This window comes from Aedes aegypti, chromosome 1 (genome assembly GCF_002204515.2).
Source record: "Aedes aegypti strain LVP_AGWG chromosome 1, AaegL5.0 Primary Assembly, whole genome shotgun sequence".
Classification (NCBI taxonomy): domain Eukaryota; kingdom Metazoa; phylum Arthropoda; class Insecta; order Diptera; family Culicidae; genus Aedes; species Aedes aegypti.
In genome coordinates this window covers 104,528,583-104,542,850 of record NC_035107.1, presented here as the reverse complement: position 1 = coordinate 104,542,850, position 14,268 = coordinate 104,528,583, and the positions used below count along the sequence as shown (strand labels likewise).

The 14,268-nt window shown below is 39.9% G+C and overlaps 1 protein-coding gene across 3 annotated transcripts in view; it reads right to left on the bottom strand.

Annotated features, from left to right (window-relative positions):
- Positions 1 to 4,183: 4,183 nt before the first annotated feature.
- The window catches only part of LOC5564397 (growth arrest-specific protein 8 homolog), a 30,873-nt gene continuing 20,788 nt past the window's right edge, over positions 4,184 to 14,268 (bottom strand). For all 3 annotated transcript variants that reach the window (XM_021844243.1, XM_021844249.1, XM_021844258.1), the window contains 3 exons: positions 5,725 to 5,749; positions 4,622 to 5,656; positions 4,184 to 4,555 (listed from right to left, as the gene is read on the bottom strand). In XM_021844243.1, coding sequence (XP_021699935.1) covers positions 4,260 to 4,555; positions 4,622 to 5,656; positions 5,725 to 5,749 — 1,356 coding nt within the window. In that variant the 3' untranslated portion in view covers positions 4,184 to 4,259. The remainder of the gene's footprint in view (positions 4,556 to 4,621; positions 5,657 to 5,724; positions 5,750 to 14,268) is intronic.

Genomic DNA, 14,268 nt, shown 5'->3' with positions numbered 1-14,268 from the left:
CGGCGTCTTCTGGTGGCTGGACAGGTTATTTTTTTTGGAGGGGCTGGGAATTGAATCCATGACCTTCCGCTTATGAAGCGAAAGCGTTACCTCAAGGCTACGGACCCCCCAAAGTTTATGCATTGATTATAATTGTAATTTTATTGTTAACGTCACGTAAACTTATTAGTAACAACCATTATTCAAGTCAATGACAACAACCATTATTCAAGTTTAATGATTATTTTCTATCAACCTCTCTTTCATTCTGCTGTGAATTTTTGCACTAACTGTCATTTCGACTAGGTCGAAGCTTAGCGATGCCTCAACCACAGACAAACAGACGTCACACTCTCATCATTGTCCATCGACCACCTTTATGACGGTCGATTCAAAAATATGGTAGGTGGCCAATCCGCCACCCGCAGCGCTCGCATCGTTTTTGTTCGCGTTTGACGTTTACACATTACCGCCATCTGTTGGCCCGTCGGCCAAATACACTAATTTTAGCATTGGTCATACATGTCCTCGTGACTATGATTTGGATCGAGATTTGTTCTAAGTGTTACGTCTGTTTGTCTGTGCTTCAACCCAGGCGAATCGACAATCAGAATGAAAGAGAGGCAGATAGAAAATAGTCATAAATTACTAACATTTAGTGATTCTGTGACTACACATGTTTCTGAGGCTGTAAAGTGTAAACCGTTTTACAGATTTGTTTAACATTTAGTTAAAATTTGACGGTTCGAAAGTTATTAGAGCATCTTTAACGGGGGCGACTATTCCGGTGAGTAAAATGATCACCCACAGAGCTGTCATTTTAGTTTGGTCACTCATTCTCACACCGGTCGCTACTATATTTAGTAACTCGTTTCCGTACCGGTCGTTGCCTTTTGGGTCAACATATTGGGTTGTGAAAATAATGGTGATTATTTCAGGTTGGAATTTTTTTTGGGAACCGACTGGAATCCTTGGGATTCCGACAGGAATACTTGGGATTCCGACTGGAATTCTTGGGATTCCCACTGGAATCCTTGGGATTCTGACTGGAATCCTTGGGATTCAAACCGGAATCCTGAGGATTCCAACCGGAATCCTGAGGATTCCAACCGGAATCCTGAGGATTCCAACCGGAATCCTGAGGATTCCAACCGGAATCCTGAGGATTCCAACCGGAATCCTGAGGATTCCAACCGGAATCCTGAGGATTCCAACCGGAATCCTGAGGATTCCAACCGGAATCCTGAGGATTCCAACCGGAATCCTGAGGATTCCAACCGAAATCCTGGGGATTCCGACGTGAATCCTTGGGATTTTTTGAATCCTTTTCTTGGAATTCCAGTCAGAGTCCCAAGGATTCCGGTTGGAATCCCAAGGATTCCGGTTGGAATCCCAAGGATTCCGGTCGGAATCCCAAGGATTCCGGTCGGAATCCCAAGGATTCCGGTCGGAATCCCAAGGATTCCGGTCGGAATCCCAAGGATTCCGGTCGGAATCCCAAGGATTCCGGTCGGAATCCCAAGGATTCCGGTCGGAATCCCAAGGATTCCGGTCGGAATCCCAAGGATTCCGGTCGGAATCCCAAGGATTCCGGTCGGAATCCCAAGGATTCCGGTCGGAATCCCGAGGATTTCAGTTGGAATCTGGTTGGAATCCTAAAGACTCCGGTTAGAATACCAAGAATTCTGGTTGGAATCCCAAGAATTCCGGTTGGAATTTCAAGGATTCCAGTTGGAATCTCAAGGTTTCCGGTTGGAATCCCAAAGATTCGAGGTGAAATCCTGAAAGATAAATTCTTGCGATGAATCGAATATTTCAAAAATTTCTCCCGGATTTCCAATAATCACATCAGATTCCTAGTATTCTAATTTTACCCGAATTCCCAAAATTTCATAATTTCCACTTTATGCGCATCAAATTTTCAAAATTCCCCCCAGAATCTCAGAACTCCCACTGTATGCTTAAATTAAAATCAAATAGCAGCGCTACTATCGCGCAACTAAATTTGCTCACCCGATGCATCCAAAATAGCGTTTTTTGGCGGCCTGTCTGTCATACATTTTGTACACCCTCATGTGAATACCGTACACCCCCGTTAATTTGAACGGTACCTCATGCAAACCATCGGGGTTCATTTTTAGTTTGAACATTTAGTCACCGTGTCACCATTTAGTCAAACGTGTTTCTGGTTACCTCTTTCACTGTTTTGTTTTGATTCTGCATTTCGTTCCACAGCGTTCCATTCCACTTTACTCCGTTCCATGAGCTAAATGACGTTTGAACCATTTTTAATCTGAACGATGAGCAAATTAGCGGGGTACAAATTAAAGAGTGTTCAGATTAAATGTGGTCAAACCAACGGGGGTACCCGGTATAATTTGGACAGAGGCGTTACCTCAATATCCATACAATGGTTTCTTACAAAGACGATCATATCATAAAATTTTAAGAGTTTACATGAGACTTATGCACCAGATCCATGACAAACGCCTGCAAGTATGCATGCATGCGACATTCCAGGGTGTTTCATCAGATGGCCAAATCGTATCAACTGAACAAAAACCATAATCTATTGTGGACAACACTTGATTTATGCCTTATATACTCATGTTAAGATTTTAGATGAACTAAGCTTAAATTTTAGACATATTTAATCATGTTTCCACTTTCAAATCTTTTATGAATGCCAATTCTGAGCGCTATTATTGCATTTGATGTATGTTCTTGAAATGCACATCCTCTTGCATTCGTAGGTTTCACAGATGTTCTGTTGATACAATTTACATTTTTTATATTTTTGAAGCCAATTTGTAATTGTTATGAAAATGGTCATCATTAATAAGTAGCATAGTGTATTAATAATGCAATACATGATTTCCCGTACATGTATTCCTCACCATTTCATTGGAAATAAGCATAGAACAACAACCCTGTCCAAAATATATGCATGTCGAAATTATATACGTTACCCTAGTATTAGTTATTCTACCTTATGAATCATATATATATATATATATATATATATATATATATATATATATATATATATATATATATATATATATATATATATATATATATATATATATATATATATATATATATATATATATATATATATATATATATATATATATATATATATATATATATATATATATATATATATATATATATATTCATTCATTTGCTCAGAAACAACGAGTTATACACGTGGTTACCAATGGCTTTTAGGGCGTTATCTCAGATTATGCGAGATATGTGATTTTGATATCATTTACTTAATTCTACTTTCGGGATTTATGCACTATAAATACAGGAAGTCGAAGGCGCAGAAGAGAGGTTTAAACGAAGCAGACCAAGTGATGTTGGCTAGGTCTCGCAACATGCAAGCCGAAACTAAATTCACACTAAGGGTGGGTGTCCTAGCGATGTTACGGCCCATACAAAAATTGAATAACATTCATACAAAGAGCGTTACAAGGGGGTGGGTGGGTGCCCAAAATATCCAATTTCAACGTTATGAAATAAATGAATGAATGGGGGGATGGTACACAAATTATGTCACGCTAAATATCAACTTTTTTGCCCCCCGCGCCCCCTATGACACGTTCTTTGTATGAGACCTCTGAAATTTTCGTAAGGCTTGTCACGCTTGGTTTAACCCCTCCCCCCTTGAAACGTGACGTAATTTGTGCATGACCCCAAGGCACAGTCTGTTCTGCACGAATCACGGGCCCTCCAAGCGTGTCAACCCCATAGGTATATATGAACCGTGGCCAACATGATTGACGTTTTTGGGATTTTGACGCTTTTGGGGAATCTGACAGTTTTGGGTAGTTCACGTTAACTTACAACTACTCATAAACGTGGGTTTAAGCTGGATAAGGCGCATAATGACGAAATTGATTTTAGTGTGCTGTTGCTCAAAAGTTACACGATTCCTAGAAATATGCAAGTAAATGAGTAAACAATTGTGTAAGCCACTAAATAAAGGGAGAAACTATCTTTTTGTTGTAAGCTACGGGGAAATCGTCTTTTGTTGGCCCCCTGGCACGAATGGTATATAACTTAGATTCTAAGGCGTAAATCATTCTAAAGAATTCTAATAATAATACTACAAACATGTTTTTTACTTCGGCTATCGAAGCCCAAATGCCAAATATACTATTATCCCATAACTCCCAAAAAAATGCCTCCGTTGTACTGTGTACAAAAGTTTATTTGCAAACCTGTGCAACAACTTATTTAAAGTCGAAAAGTTTTCTCTTGTGCCAAATTCACTTTTCCAATCTCATGCTGCTCAGCTCCAGATCCTTTAAAGTTATGCCATACTTTGCCAATTTAGCCTCCATCATCGACAGCAAGTCGTCGTACATTTTGCTAACGCGGGCCAGTTCGTAGCGTAGGTCTTGGATTTTGTCATTTTTCTGCACCAGAAGTTTTTCAATTCGGATACTCAACGACTGCGGTTCGATTCCGGCAAGCGATAACACCTCCCCTAAAATGGCTTCCCGTTGTTCCGTTTGCTTCTCGATGTATTCTAGTTTTCGCTCCAATAAGGAATTTTTCAAACCTATGAATAAAGATAAATAGTGAAACATATCGTTAAACATGAGCTTCTTTCTTCCTCGAACATTACCTGACTTCTGTTGCAGCTCCAGTATAGACTTCTCGAACATATTCTTCAGCTGATCGCGTTCTTCGACCAGCTTCTCGCAGCGCATCTGCAGGACGTCCGATTCGAGCTTCAAACTACTGAGCTGTTTCTGCGTCGAAGCAAGCCGAGTTTTCACTCGATTGAGCGTAGCCTTGTCGCGATCGTAGTATTGCAACTTTTTGCGCAACTCGACCAGCTCTGATTGGGACTGCTTCAACGGTTCAACGAGTCTTCTATTCTCAGCCATCACTTCCGAATGGTTCTTCAGGTCCTTGTCTGATTGAATACGCAACTCTTCCATCTGTTCTTTCATACTGTTGATGAGCGCCAGATTGTTCAGGGTAATGTCGTTGTAGTAACCCTTCATTTCCTTGTAGGCGTTTTCGTTGGTTTGAATCAGTTCGGAAATTTGGCCGTTCTTTCGTTCTTCAACCTCTGACAATTCCATTTCGTGGCGCACTTCAGCTTCTTCTTTATAGCTCTGCAGCCGTTGTTCAAACAATTTTGTCATAGCGTCAATTTCCTCTTTGAACTTGCCACGTTCTTGGCTCAACAGTTCACTGTGCTTCAGTTTCAGCTGTTGCACTTCCAGTTCAGAGTTTTCCTCCTTCTCTCGCAGTAACCGTCGCAGGTCACGTTTGTCGTTGAGAAGTTCTCGTTCCTGTAGCGAGTGATCTTCCTGAGCCATCTTCAGCTGTGTCATCATTTCCGCTTTCAGCTCTCCTATGTGCGACTGATGCTCGTACTGCAGATGCTTCATCTCCTGCATCACATTTTTCGTGTCCTGGTCTGCAAGCTCTTGGGCAACCTCTACGTCACGTTCTTTGTTGCGTATCACGGCTTTCGCTTCCTCGAGCTGCTTGCGCGTGATTTCCCAGAACGTGCGCAGTTTGTCCCGCTCCAGCTGGAAGAAGTTTCGCTCCTCGCGTTCCCGTTCCATCTCGTTGCGAAGCCGGAGCGCAAACTGTTCTAGCTGTTCGCGGGACATACTGGATGTGTCCACCCCATCGATGACCGCTAGATGTTATATTGAAGTTTTTCGTGTGAATATTTAAGGAATTTGAAGGCGAGAGAACAATACTTACTACTTCCTTTGGCTTTTTTGGGACCCTGTTGGAAAATAAAATAGAAGGTAGCTTTAATTGATGCGGAAACGTGAATTATAGTGCGAAGGTTGTATCAAATCGAAACGGTGCCTACAGCTTCCTCAATCTTTAACATGAGTCATTTTTATACGAGCATGAAAACGTACAAAAGTATCATTCACGAAACACGTGGACTTGGAAGCAAGCGATCAAATTATATATGTACTACAGTGGCCCAATTTCATATTCGTACAGGATACTGTTTCCACATCAAGTTAGTAAAAAACTATTAAATGAAGTATTGAGCTACAAATACTTTATCCACATTGAAGGTAACAGGTGTTATATATTGTTTGCCAATCACAAAATGTTTCCATTTACATTCATCTTTGGATTAATAGAAAAGTATTGAATTGATGTCTAAAATTTACCTAATTCCATATTTGTACACCTTTCAAAATTCATACGCACAACGTTCAAAACTAAATTTAGAAGCTCTAAGGTACCGCGGGGCAAGTGGGAACGAAAAAAACGATAGTTCAAACAAATTGTTCAATAAAATTTTCAAATGTCAATATTTTTCAAATCCAACAACACAATCACGTTCTGGTAACATATTTGCTGGTGTGTGCATGAAACTAATCGAATAATTTCGAAATTGTGAAAACCTTGGAAGAAAGTTTTAGAATGAGCCAATGGACGCAGTTACCTCGCTAAGCGGGGCAAGTGGGACACATCCAGTTTCATGCGTCAATCCACATCAATAAGTCAACTATTACAATAATGGGATTGATAAGTCATAGATTTTTAATTTCAAGTACATATTTGATGTACATAAGGGATCAACCATAAAATACGTTACGTTTTAGGAAGTATTTGAGGTTGATCTTTTTTGATAAAAATCATTTGTTTGAATGTTTTAGTGCTAATCTCTAGCAAAATGTATGAAACGTGTACGAAAAGTTTTGTTTTTGGTTTTTGTTTTGATAGGTCCCACTTACCCCAGGTACAAATATATTTAGGGGTAAAATAGACCATCGAAAATTTCATATGAAATGAAAACAAAATACTGGTTTATCGTTAGCAGCTTGCAATAATATTAAAAATTATAGCTTACTGATGGAAATTCGATTTAAAACACATTTATTTTTTGCGAGTCAATGCAAGACGTGAAACGTGTCATAATTTGTCATGCAAGTTGAAAATGGCGCTGAACTGACAACTGCTACATGAACCACATGGTAATAAAAAAAAACAATATGTTTAGTACTAAATACATGCCTTGTCATTGTATCTTCAACTTTCTAGAAGAATACCCCCATGAATTTTTTTTCCTAGTTGAGCTATGACGAAACGCCCCACTTACCCCGTATTCTCACTTGCCCCGGGGTACCTTATTGGATTACTGAAATGCTTTATTATGATGTTCAGATGTAGTGAAATACATTTGGGCAATTTATTAGTGGACATACCGTTTTGATTCATATTACGGACACTTAAGGCCTCAGTGAAGTATAACCCAGCTTGGACCATACAAAATGAATCATTCTGTATGATTTTTTAGCGTTATCGAGCGTCGGAAGCCCTTAACTTTCGGATGGTGGGTAAAGAATACGCGTCCGCAACTTGAATAATTTTAAATAAATCAAAATGTGTGGCCTTTTCATGATTTTTATTCCGGACGCTTCTTCACTTTTGCCTCATATTCCGGACGCTTTGATTCGAATTACGGACAGCTCAAGATAATCATTAATGGAACAGTCAAATTATCAATTGAAATCGTTCAACCCCTTAAGAGACGTCTAAGGTAGTTGGGCATTATTAATTTGCAATGATATTTATGGAAAAAACCTTTTAAAACAAGCCTCGAAAATGAGAAATTTTGGACGGCAAAAATTGAAACATTTCATGTGAAATGTTTCCCATACAAACGAGAGTGTCCGGAATTTGAAGCTGTCCGTAATATGAATCAAAACGGTATATGAAATTTAGGTAAAGTTATGAGAAATGCCAGTTTTCCAATGATTTTTGCTATTAAATCCTATAACACTCATAATTCTTGGTTTGTGCTAACGTAAGAACTATCGTACATTTACAATACACGACGCGAGACTGGACACAACACTTATTGTTCTTACAAACATGAAAAGGAATTAAAATTTACCTTTTCCGTCGACCGGTTTCGGGCTCGATGTTGCCCATCTACAGGACGATGTCCAACTGATTACACGAAGAAAACAACACAGCTTCGTACTTTCTCCAGTACTCGTCAGAAAGAGAAAGCATCAACGAATATTTCGTTTCGTCAAGTGGAAAAGTGGCGAAGTTATTGGAGCATCGTCATCATTCATCAGTGGTTGTTCTGCAGTGGCGATGAACATTGATTCCCAAGCATTCAGGTGGGATACTTTTCTGATACTCTTTTTAAGCTTCGCGTGTTCCCAGTCTATGGTGTGGTTAAGATCTGTGGAGTGTGCTGCCACACTTGATTCGTGGACTTTTTCGTTGTCCACGGCGTTTTTATGTTCCCTCAAACGAACTTTAAATTTCCGACGGGTTTGTCCAATGTATATTGATGGACAACTTTTGCAGGGAATCTCGTAGATTCCAGACAATTCGTCTGCTGGAATTTTATCCTTGAGGGCACATAAATATTCTTTCAACGTGTGACCGCTCTTATAAACTGCATGCAGTCTGTGTTGTTTGAGAACAGTTTGCATGGAGTTCGTGATTTTCGGAACGGTAAGCTTATCCGAACAGCTTTTTCTTTTTGTGGTTGGAGTGTGGTTGCGTTTTGGCGATGTTTTTTCCGTTCATGTTTCCTGAGGATTCTTTTTACAAATTCTGCACTGTAACCATTCAAGGTCGCGGCTTCGTGAATTTTCTTCTTCTCCGCCACGAATTCTTGATTCTCCATAGGAATGTTGAAGAGTCGGTGAGCCATTGAATGGAAAGCAGCTTGCTGTTGTGCGCCGAAGTGGTTGGAGTCAGACGTTATATAACGGTCGGTTGACGTGGGTTTACGATAGATACCAAATTTCAGAGTGTTGTCCTCCTTCCTTGCAATCATCAATTCCAGGAAGGGGAGTTTTCCGTCCGACTCTTTCTCTACTGTAAATTTGATGGTGCTATGCCGAGAGTTCAACATCTCAAGCGTTTGTGACAAATACCGCTCTTTTACTATTGCAAAAATATCGTCAACATAACGTCTCCAAATGCGTGGAAATAGTTTTTCTTTTTGGAGTTCCATTTCGAAATCGCTCATAAACACATCAGCTAGAAGAGGGGAAAGTTTGCTACCCATACTAAGTCCAAAGGTTTGTTTATAAAACTTATCCCTGAATGTGAAGTAATTCTGGTTCATGCACACTTCCGCCACGAAAAGGTACGCATTGATGTGATTTGGAGGTGCACGACGCCGTTCCAGATGTCTGCGTAAGCTACGAAGTGCGTCCGCAACAGGTACACAGCAAAAATTTGTGAATAGCACGCAAATTGGACATCGACAGAAAATTGTGGCAGGCATTTGAAAATTACAAGCGTTAGCCAACAGCCGAAGCGATTGTGACCATCTGTCAACCAATCAGGGCCCTTCCATTTATATTTCAGTTAAATCCGCTAGAAATTTGCATGAATCTGCCACAAAACAAATCCAGCCACGCTCAACAATCACGCGACCGAGAGAACGCTCCGCATTTTTGACAATGAGCCATTTTACGAGACGTTTCGGAACAGCTGATCGCCGCAACGGCGTCAATTGACAGGAGACCTGGGATTAAATCCAGCGTGATTTTCAATAACGCCTCATCTTACCAAACGAGGACATGGAGAAAATGACAAAACAGAGTTCCAAAAATGTTCGTTACTGCAACATTACACCTAGTTATTGTATCAGCTACCTCTTTGTTACCCATATTGCACATAAAAAAGCACTTTTGTGATCAGAAATATTTTAATAATTTTTCTCCATTTAAGTTTTCGCCTGGATGAAAAGCTACGCTAGAAATGCGCACAGTCATCAACCATCATCATCGCGAAAACTGACGCCAATGATTGAAAAATCCCAGGTCTCCTGTCATTTGACCAGGCTTCGTAAAATGGCTTATAACCTCTCGATAAAACCACCAACCGTCGAAGCGATTCTGTGATACACTCATTTTACGCAGAAGGGCTTCAACTTTCGTCAGCCACTTACTAAGATGGTGAGACAGCCGAGAGAGCTCGGGCGCGTATTTATCGCTCCAGAGGTCGCAAGTTCCAATCCTGTTTAGAACTTTTTTCATATATTCTAGTTCGGTAGCTATTTATAGCTCATGCTGTATATTTCTTTTTTGTTAGGTGTACGAATATGGAATTGGGTCAATGAGCCATTTTACGAAGCCTGGTCAAATGACAGGAGACCTGGGATTTTTCAATCATCGGCGTCAGTTTTCGCGATGATGATGGTTGATAACTGTGCGCATTTCTAGCGTAGCTTTTCATCCATGCGAAAACTTAAATGGAGAAAAAATATTAAAATATTTCTGATCACAAAAGTGCTTTTTTATGTGCAATATGGGTAACAAAGAGGAAGCTGATACAATAACTAGGTGTAATGTTGCAGTAACGAACATTTTTGGATCTCATTGTTGTCATTTTCTCCATGTCCTCGGTTGGTAAGATAAGGCGTTATTGAAAATCACGCTGGATTTAATCCCAGGTCTCCTGTCAATTGACACCGTTGCGGCAATCAGCTGTTCCGAAACGTCTCGTAAAATGGCTCATTATAGGCACAATCTCAATACTTTTCCATTATTCCAAAGATTTAATACAATGAATACAGTTTGTCATTGCCAAACAATAGATGACACCTATAACCTTTATTATTGATAAAGTATATCGAAGTCCATGCACCATTTAATAGATTTATACCAACTTGGTATGAAAACAGTGCCCTGTACGAAAATGAGATTGAGTCACTGTACCTACTTGAAGGTTTCAAATAAAGAGCTTTTGGTTTATGTGGGAACAGTATAAGTTGAGTTCTAAAATTCCATTGGAAGAAATCTTCAACAAAAAAAGTACTTTCCAGTACTATTTGTTCTACAATCAACCCTTTTTGATCGTTGTTCGGACCTGAGCCTTCGTTGGACCCTTTAGCGAAAGCTAGCGGTGGTAATCCTTCTTGGACATCGTCTTGGGAAAAACCTGTTAGAATGTCACGTCTTTGGGCTATCCTTAGCTGAGTGGTTAGAGAAGAAGAAGGTGTCTGGGTTCGATTCCCGGTCGGTCCAGGATCCTTTCGTAATGGAAATTTCCTAGACTTTCCTGGGCATAGAGTATCATCGTACCTGTCACACGATATACGAATGCGAAAAATGGCAACTTTGGCAAAGAAAGCTCTCAGTTAATAACTGTGGAAGTGCTCGTAAGAACACTAAGCTGAGCAGCAGGCTATGTCCCAGTGAGGACGTTAATTCCAAAAAGAAGAAGAAGGCCACGTCTTCGTTCATCTATTCACGAAACATGGTTGCAACCACGAACAAAAGGAAGAATAAATCTCTGAATTCATATCTTCTTTATAAAAAAAAAATGGTTTTTAAAACTGTCACCAAACGTGCAAAATTGAATAAAGGACGTTTCTCCGGAATACGCGATTTCTTCCAAAGGTGGAATGGTTAATGTTGATATATGGTGAAATGAGTAATCAGTTCGCAAACATAAAATCGAGACAGCCTCTAGGGCAGGCTCTTTGATTCAAGTGAGGAAGCGAAGAGTGCCGCCTATCGTGGTCAGTTGTTCCGAATTTTGGGGATTTAGGCAGGAGATCTTGAACTCCATTAGGGGATTCAAAGTTTCCTTCCAAATCGCAAGGAAAGGAGACTGTCGCGTATTGCCGGAAACTCTTAAAGGTCGCGAACTTCTTCTCAAACATCTTTAAGAGAAGAAGCACAATCTTTTTACTTATGACGACAATACTGAACGTTTGTTCAAAGTCGTCTCGAAAGGTCTCTCAAGTGACTGTAGTGATCAGAAGCGATTATATATGGAAGATTAAAATTTTATTACAAAGGTACAATTAAAGCGGTAGTAAAATGTTATTCTTATAATAAATAATAATTATTGACTCAGATTGTTACGTTGTCTGAGATATTTGCGTAACTGTATTATGTTAAAAAATGCAAGCATCACTGGCAACACAGTAATTGAGAAATGAAATTAGCCGAGAGAAATTTCATACTCATATAAGAGCGGAGCAAAGGCTGAGAAGCTTCGTTTCTGGAAGAACGCTAGAAAGAGAGAGATACACTGAGAAAAGAGAAAGAGAGCGGAATCCAATCTGAAATTGGTTTGTCGTGGCCTCACGCTATTAGAGGGTCATTCTTTAGACGGATTTTGCGACGATCGGACGCTTGACGCGCAAATTGTTCCAGGAGCAGAAGCTGAGGAATTTCGACCGCTTGACGCGCTATTAGTTCCCGGACCAGAAGCGGAGGAATTTCGGCCGATCCAAAATGGATGGACGCGGTCACCACAGTGACTATAATCGTAGATTATCAAAGATCAAAAATGGAATACCGTGTACCCCCGCTAATTTAAACGGTACCTCATGCAAACCATCGGAATTCATTTTTAATTTGAACATCTAGTCACCCTAGAACCGTGTTTCTGGTAACCTCTTTCGCTGTTTTGTTTTGATTTTGCGTTCCGTTTCACAGCGTTCCATTCTACTTTACTCCGTTCCATGAGCTAAATGACGTTTGAACCATTTTTAATCTGAACGATGTGCAAATTAGCGGGGTACAGATTAAAAAGTGTTCAGATTAAATGTGGTCAAACCAACGGGGGTACCCGGTAAATAATTTACTTGAATTTTCCTTAGTCCAAGTAATCATTATGAAAAAGAGAACCCAATCTGGCATTGTTCCGAAAGGGCTTTCTCAAGAGTTCTCTTTAATAAAATAATATTAAAGCTTTAAAATAGCAAGCTTATGTTCGATGTCCATGTGACATGGGAATATTTCCAGAAACCTGGAGGAAATTTCCAGAACCCCACTCAGTGCCATCAGTGCCAAAGGTGGGTTCATGGAACAAAACATTGCTGCATGGATGCTAAATGCACGTTTTGCGGGGGTTCATCTCACGCAAAGGACAACTGTCCTGTGAAGGAAGATACCAAAAAGTTTGTATGCGCAAATTGCGGGGGCAATCGTAAGTCTATCTTTTGGGATTGCACTTCTCGCAAACGAATCATTAAGGCTCAGACCAAGCAGATGAACGGCAACGTTTTTTTGTAGCTGGAATTCCCCAGGCACAATATTCAGCAATTCTCATTTCTCAGTTTCCGTTGCTTAATAATTATACCCATCAGGTAAATTATAATCAGTCCCAATTAATTCCAACGTGTAACAATCCTAAGCAGGCCAAGCAGTTAATAACGAACCGAATTGTATACAAATTGACCCAACCAATGAAGTGAAATAACTAATGAAAATTGAAAATTGAAAATTGAAAATTGAAAGAAATCGTACAGTCGACCAATCGAGTTGTGTCTTCGCTAACTAGGCCAGACCATTCTAGTGGAGAAATGAATTCGATGTAATATAACTTTTATTTCTCATCAAGCTTCGCATTTCAAATTTTACTGATCAGCTTTGTTGTAAGCTTCACAGATAAGTTGAAGTAGTTTATTATTCAAATCAATTCAGTTCAAGAAACCGTTCGTTGCCAAGCTTGTAAGTCCAACCGATGTTCGATTGGTTTTGATGGTTGGCGATGACAAGCGACCTTACCTTCGACTTTTAGAGCGAACACTAGCACGATCCGTGGGTGACAATGAATTCAGGGTAGATGCGTCCATGAGCCTATGCATGCTATAAAACGTTTGACTTTTACTGTGCGCCCTATTTTCAAGTTGCCCGTGAGTGAGAGCGAGACAGCACCAACACACGGCGCACAGTAAAAGTCAAAAGAACAAGAGAATTTATGGCACGTACAGAGGATCATGTCCAGTAGAGTGACGAGCACGTCAAGTCGAGAAACGGATCGAAATTCGAGTAGTGTTTTGTACAAATTAATTTATACCTAAAAGCTACGACACAGTTTTTCTGCAAACTGTACAATTTTTAAAAAGACTTTTTCTGATTGGAAATAAGAAAAAGGATAGAATTTTCCACAGGAGTGGAAATTGTGCAGAAAGAATATTAACATTTTCTATGAGTTGTAAAATTTTGGCTATAATAATTGGGTTCTTCTGCAGGCATCACTGGATATATGCAGTAAAACATAGTAGCCATGATTAAGTGCGCATCGTACCTTCGTGCTGTGCGTACACGAATTCTCTCTTCTCTTGGAAGTTTTTAAAATACTACTTAAAGCAATAAAACAGTACTTTTCAGTGCTAAAATTAAAAACGGTACTTTTCAGTACTCTTTTTTCTACTATTGATCCCTTTACGATCCTTGTTTGGACCCGTGCCTTCGATTTTTCGTTGGACCCGTTGGCGAAAGCTAGCGGTGGTAATCCTTCTTGGACACCGTCTTGGGAAGAAACCTCTTAGGAGGT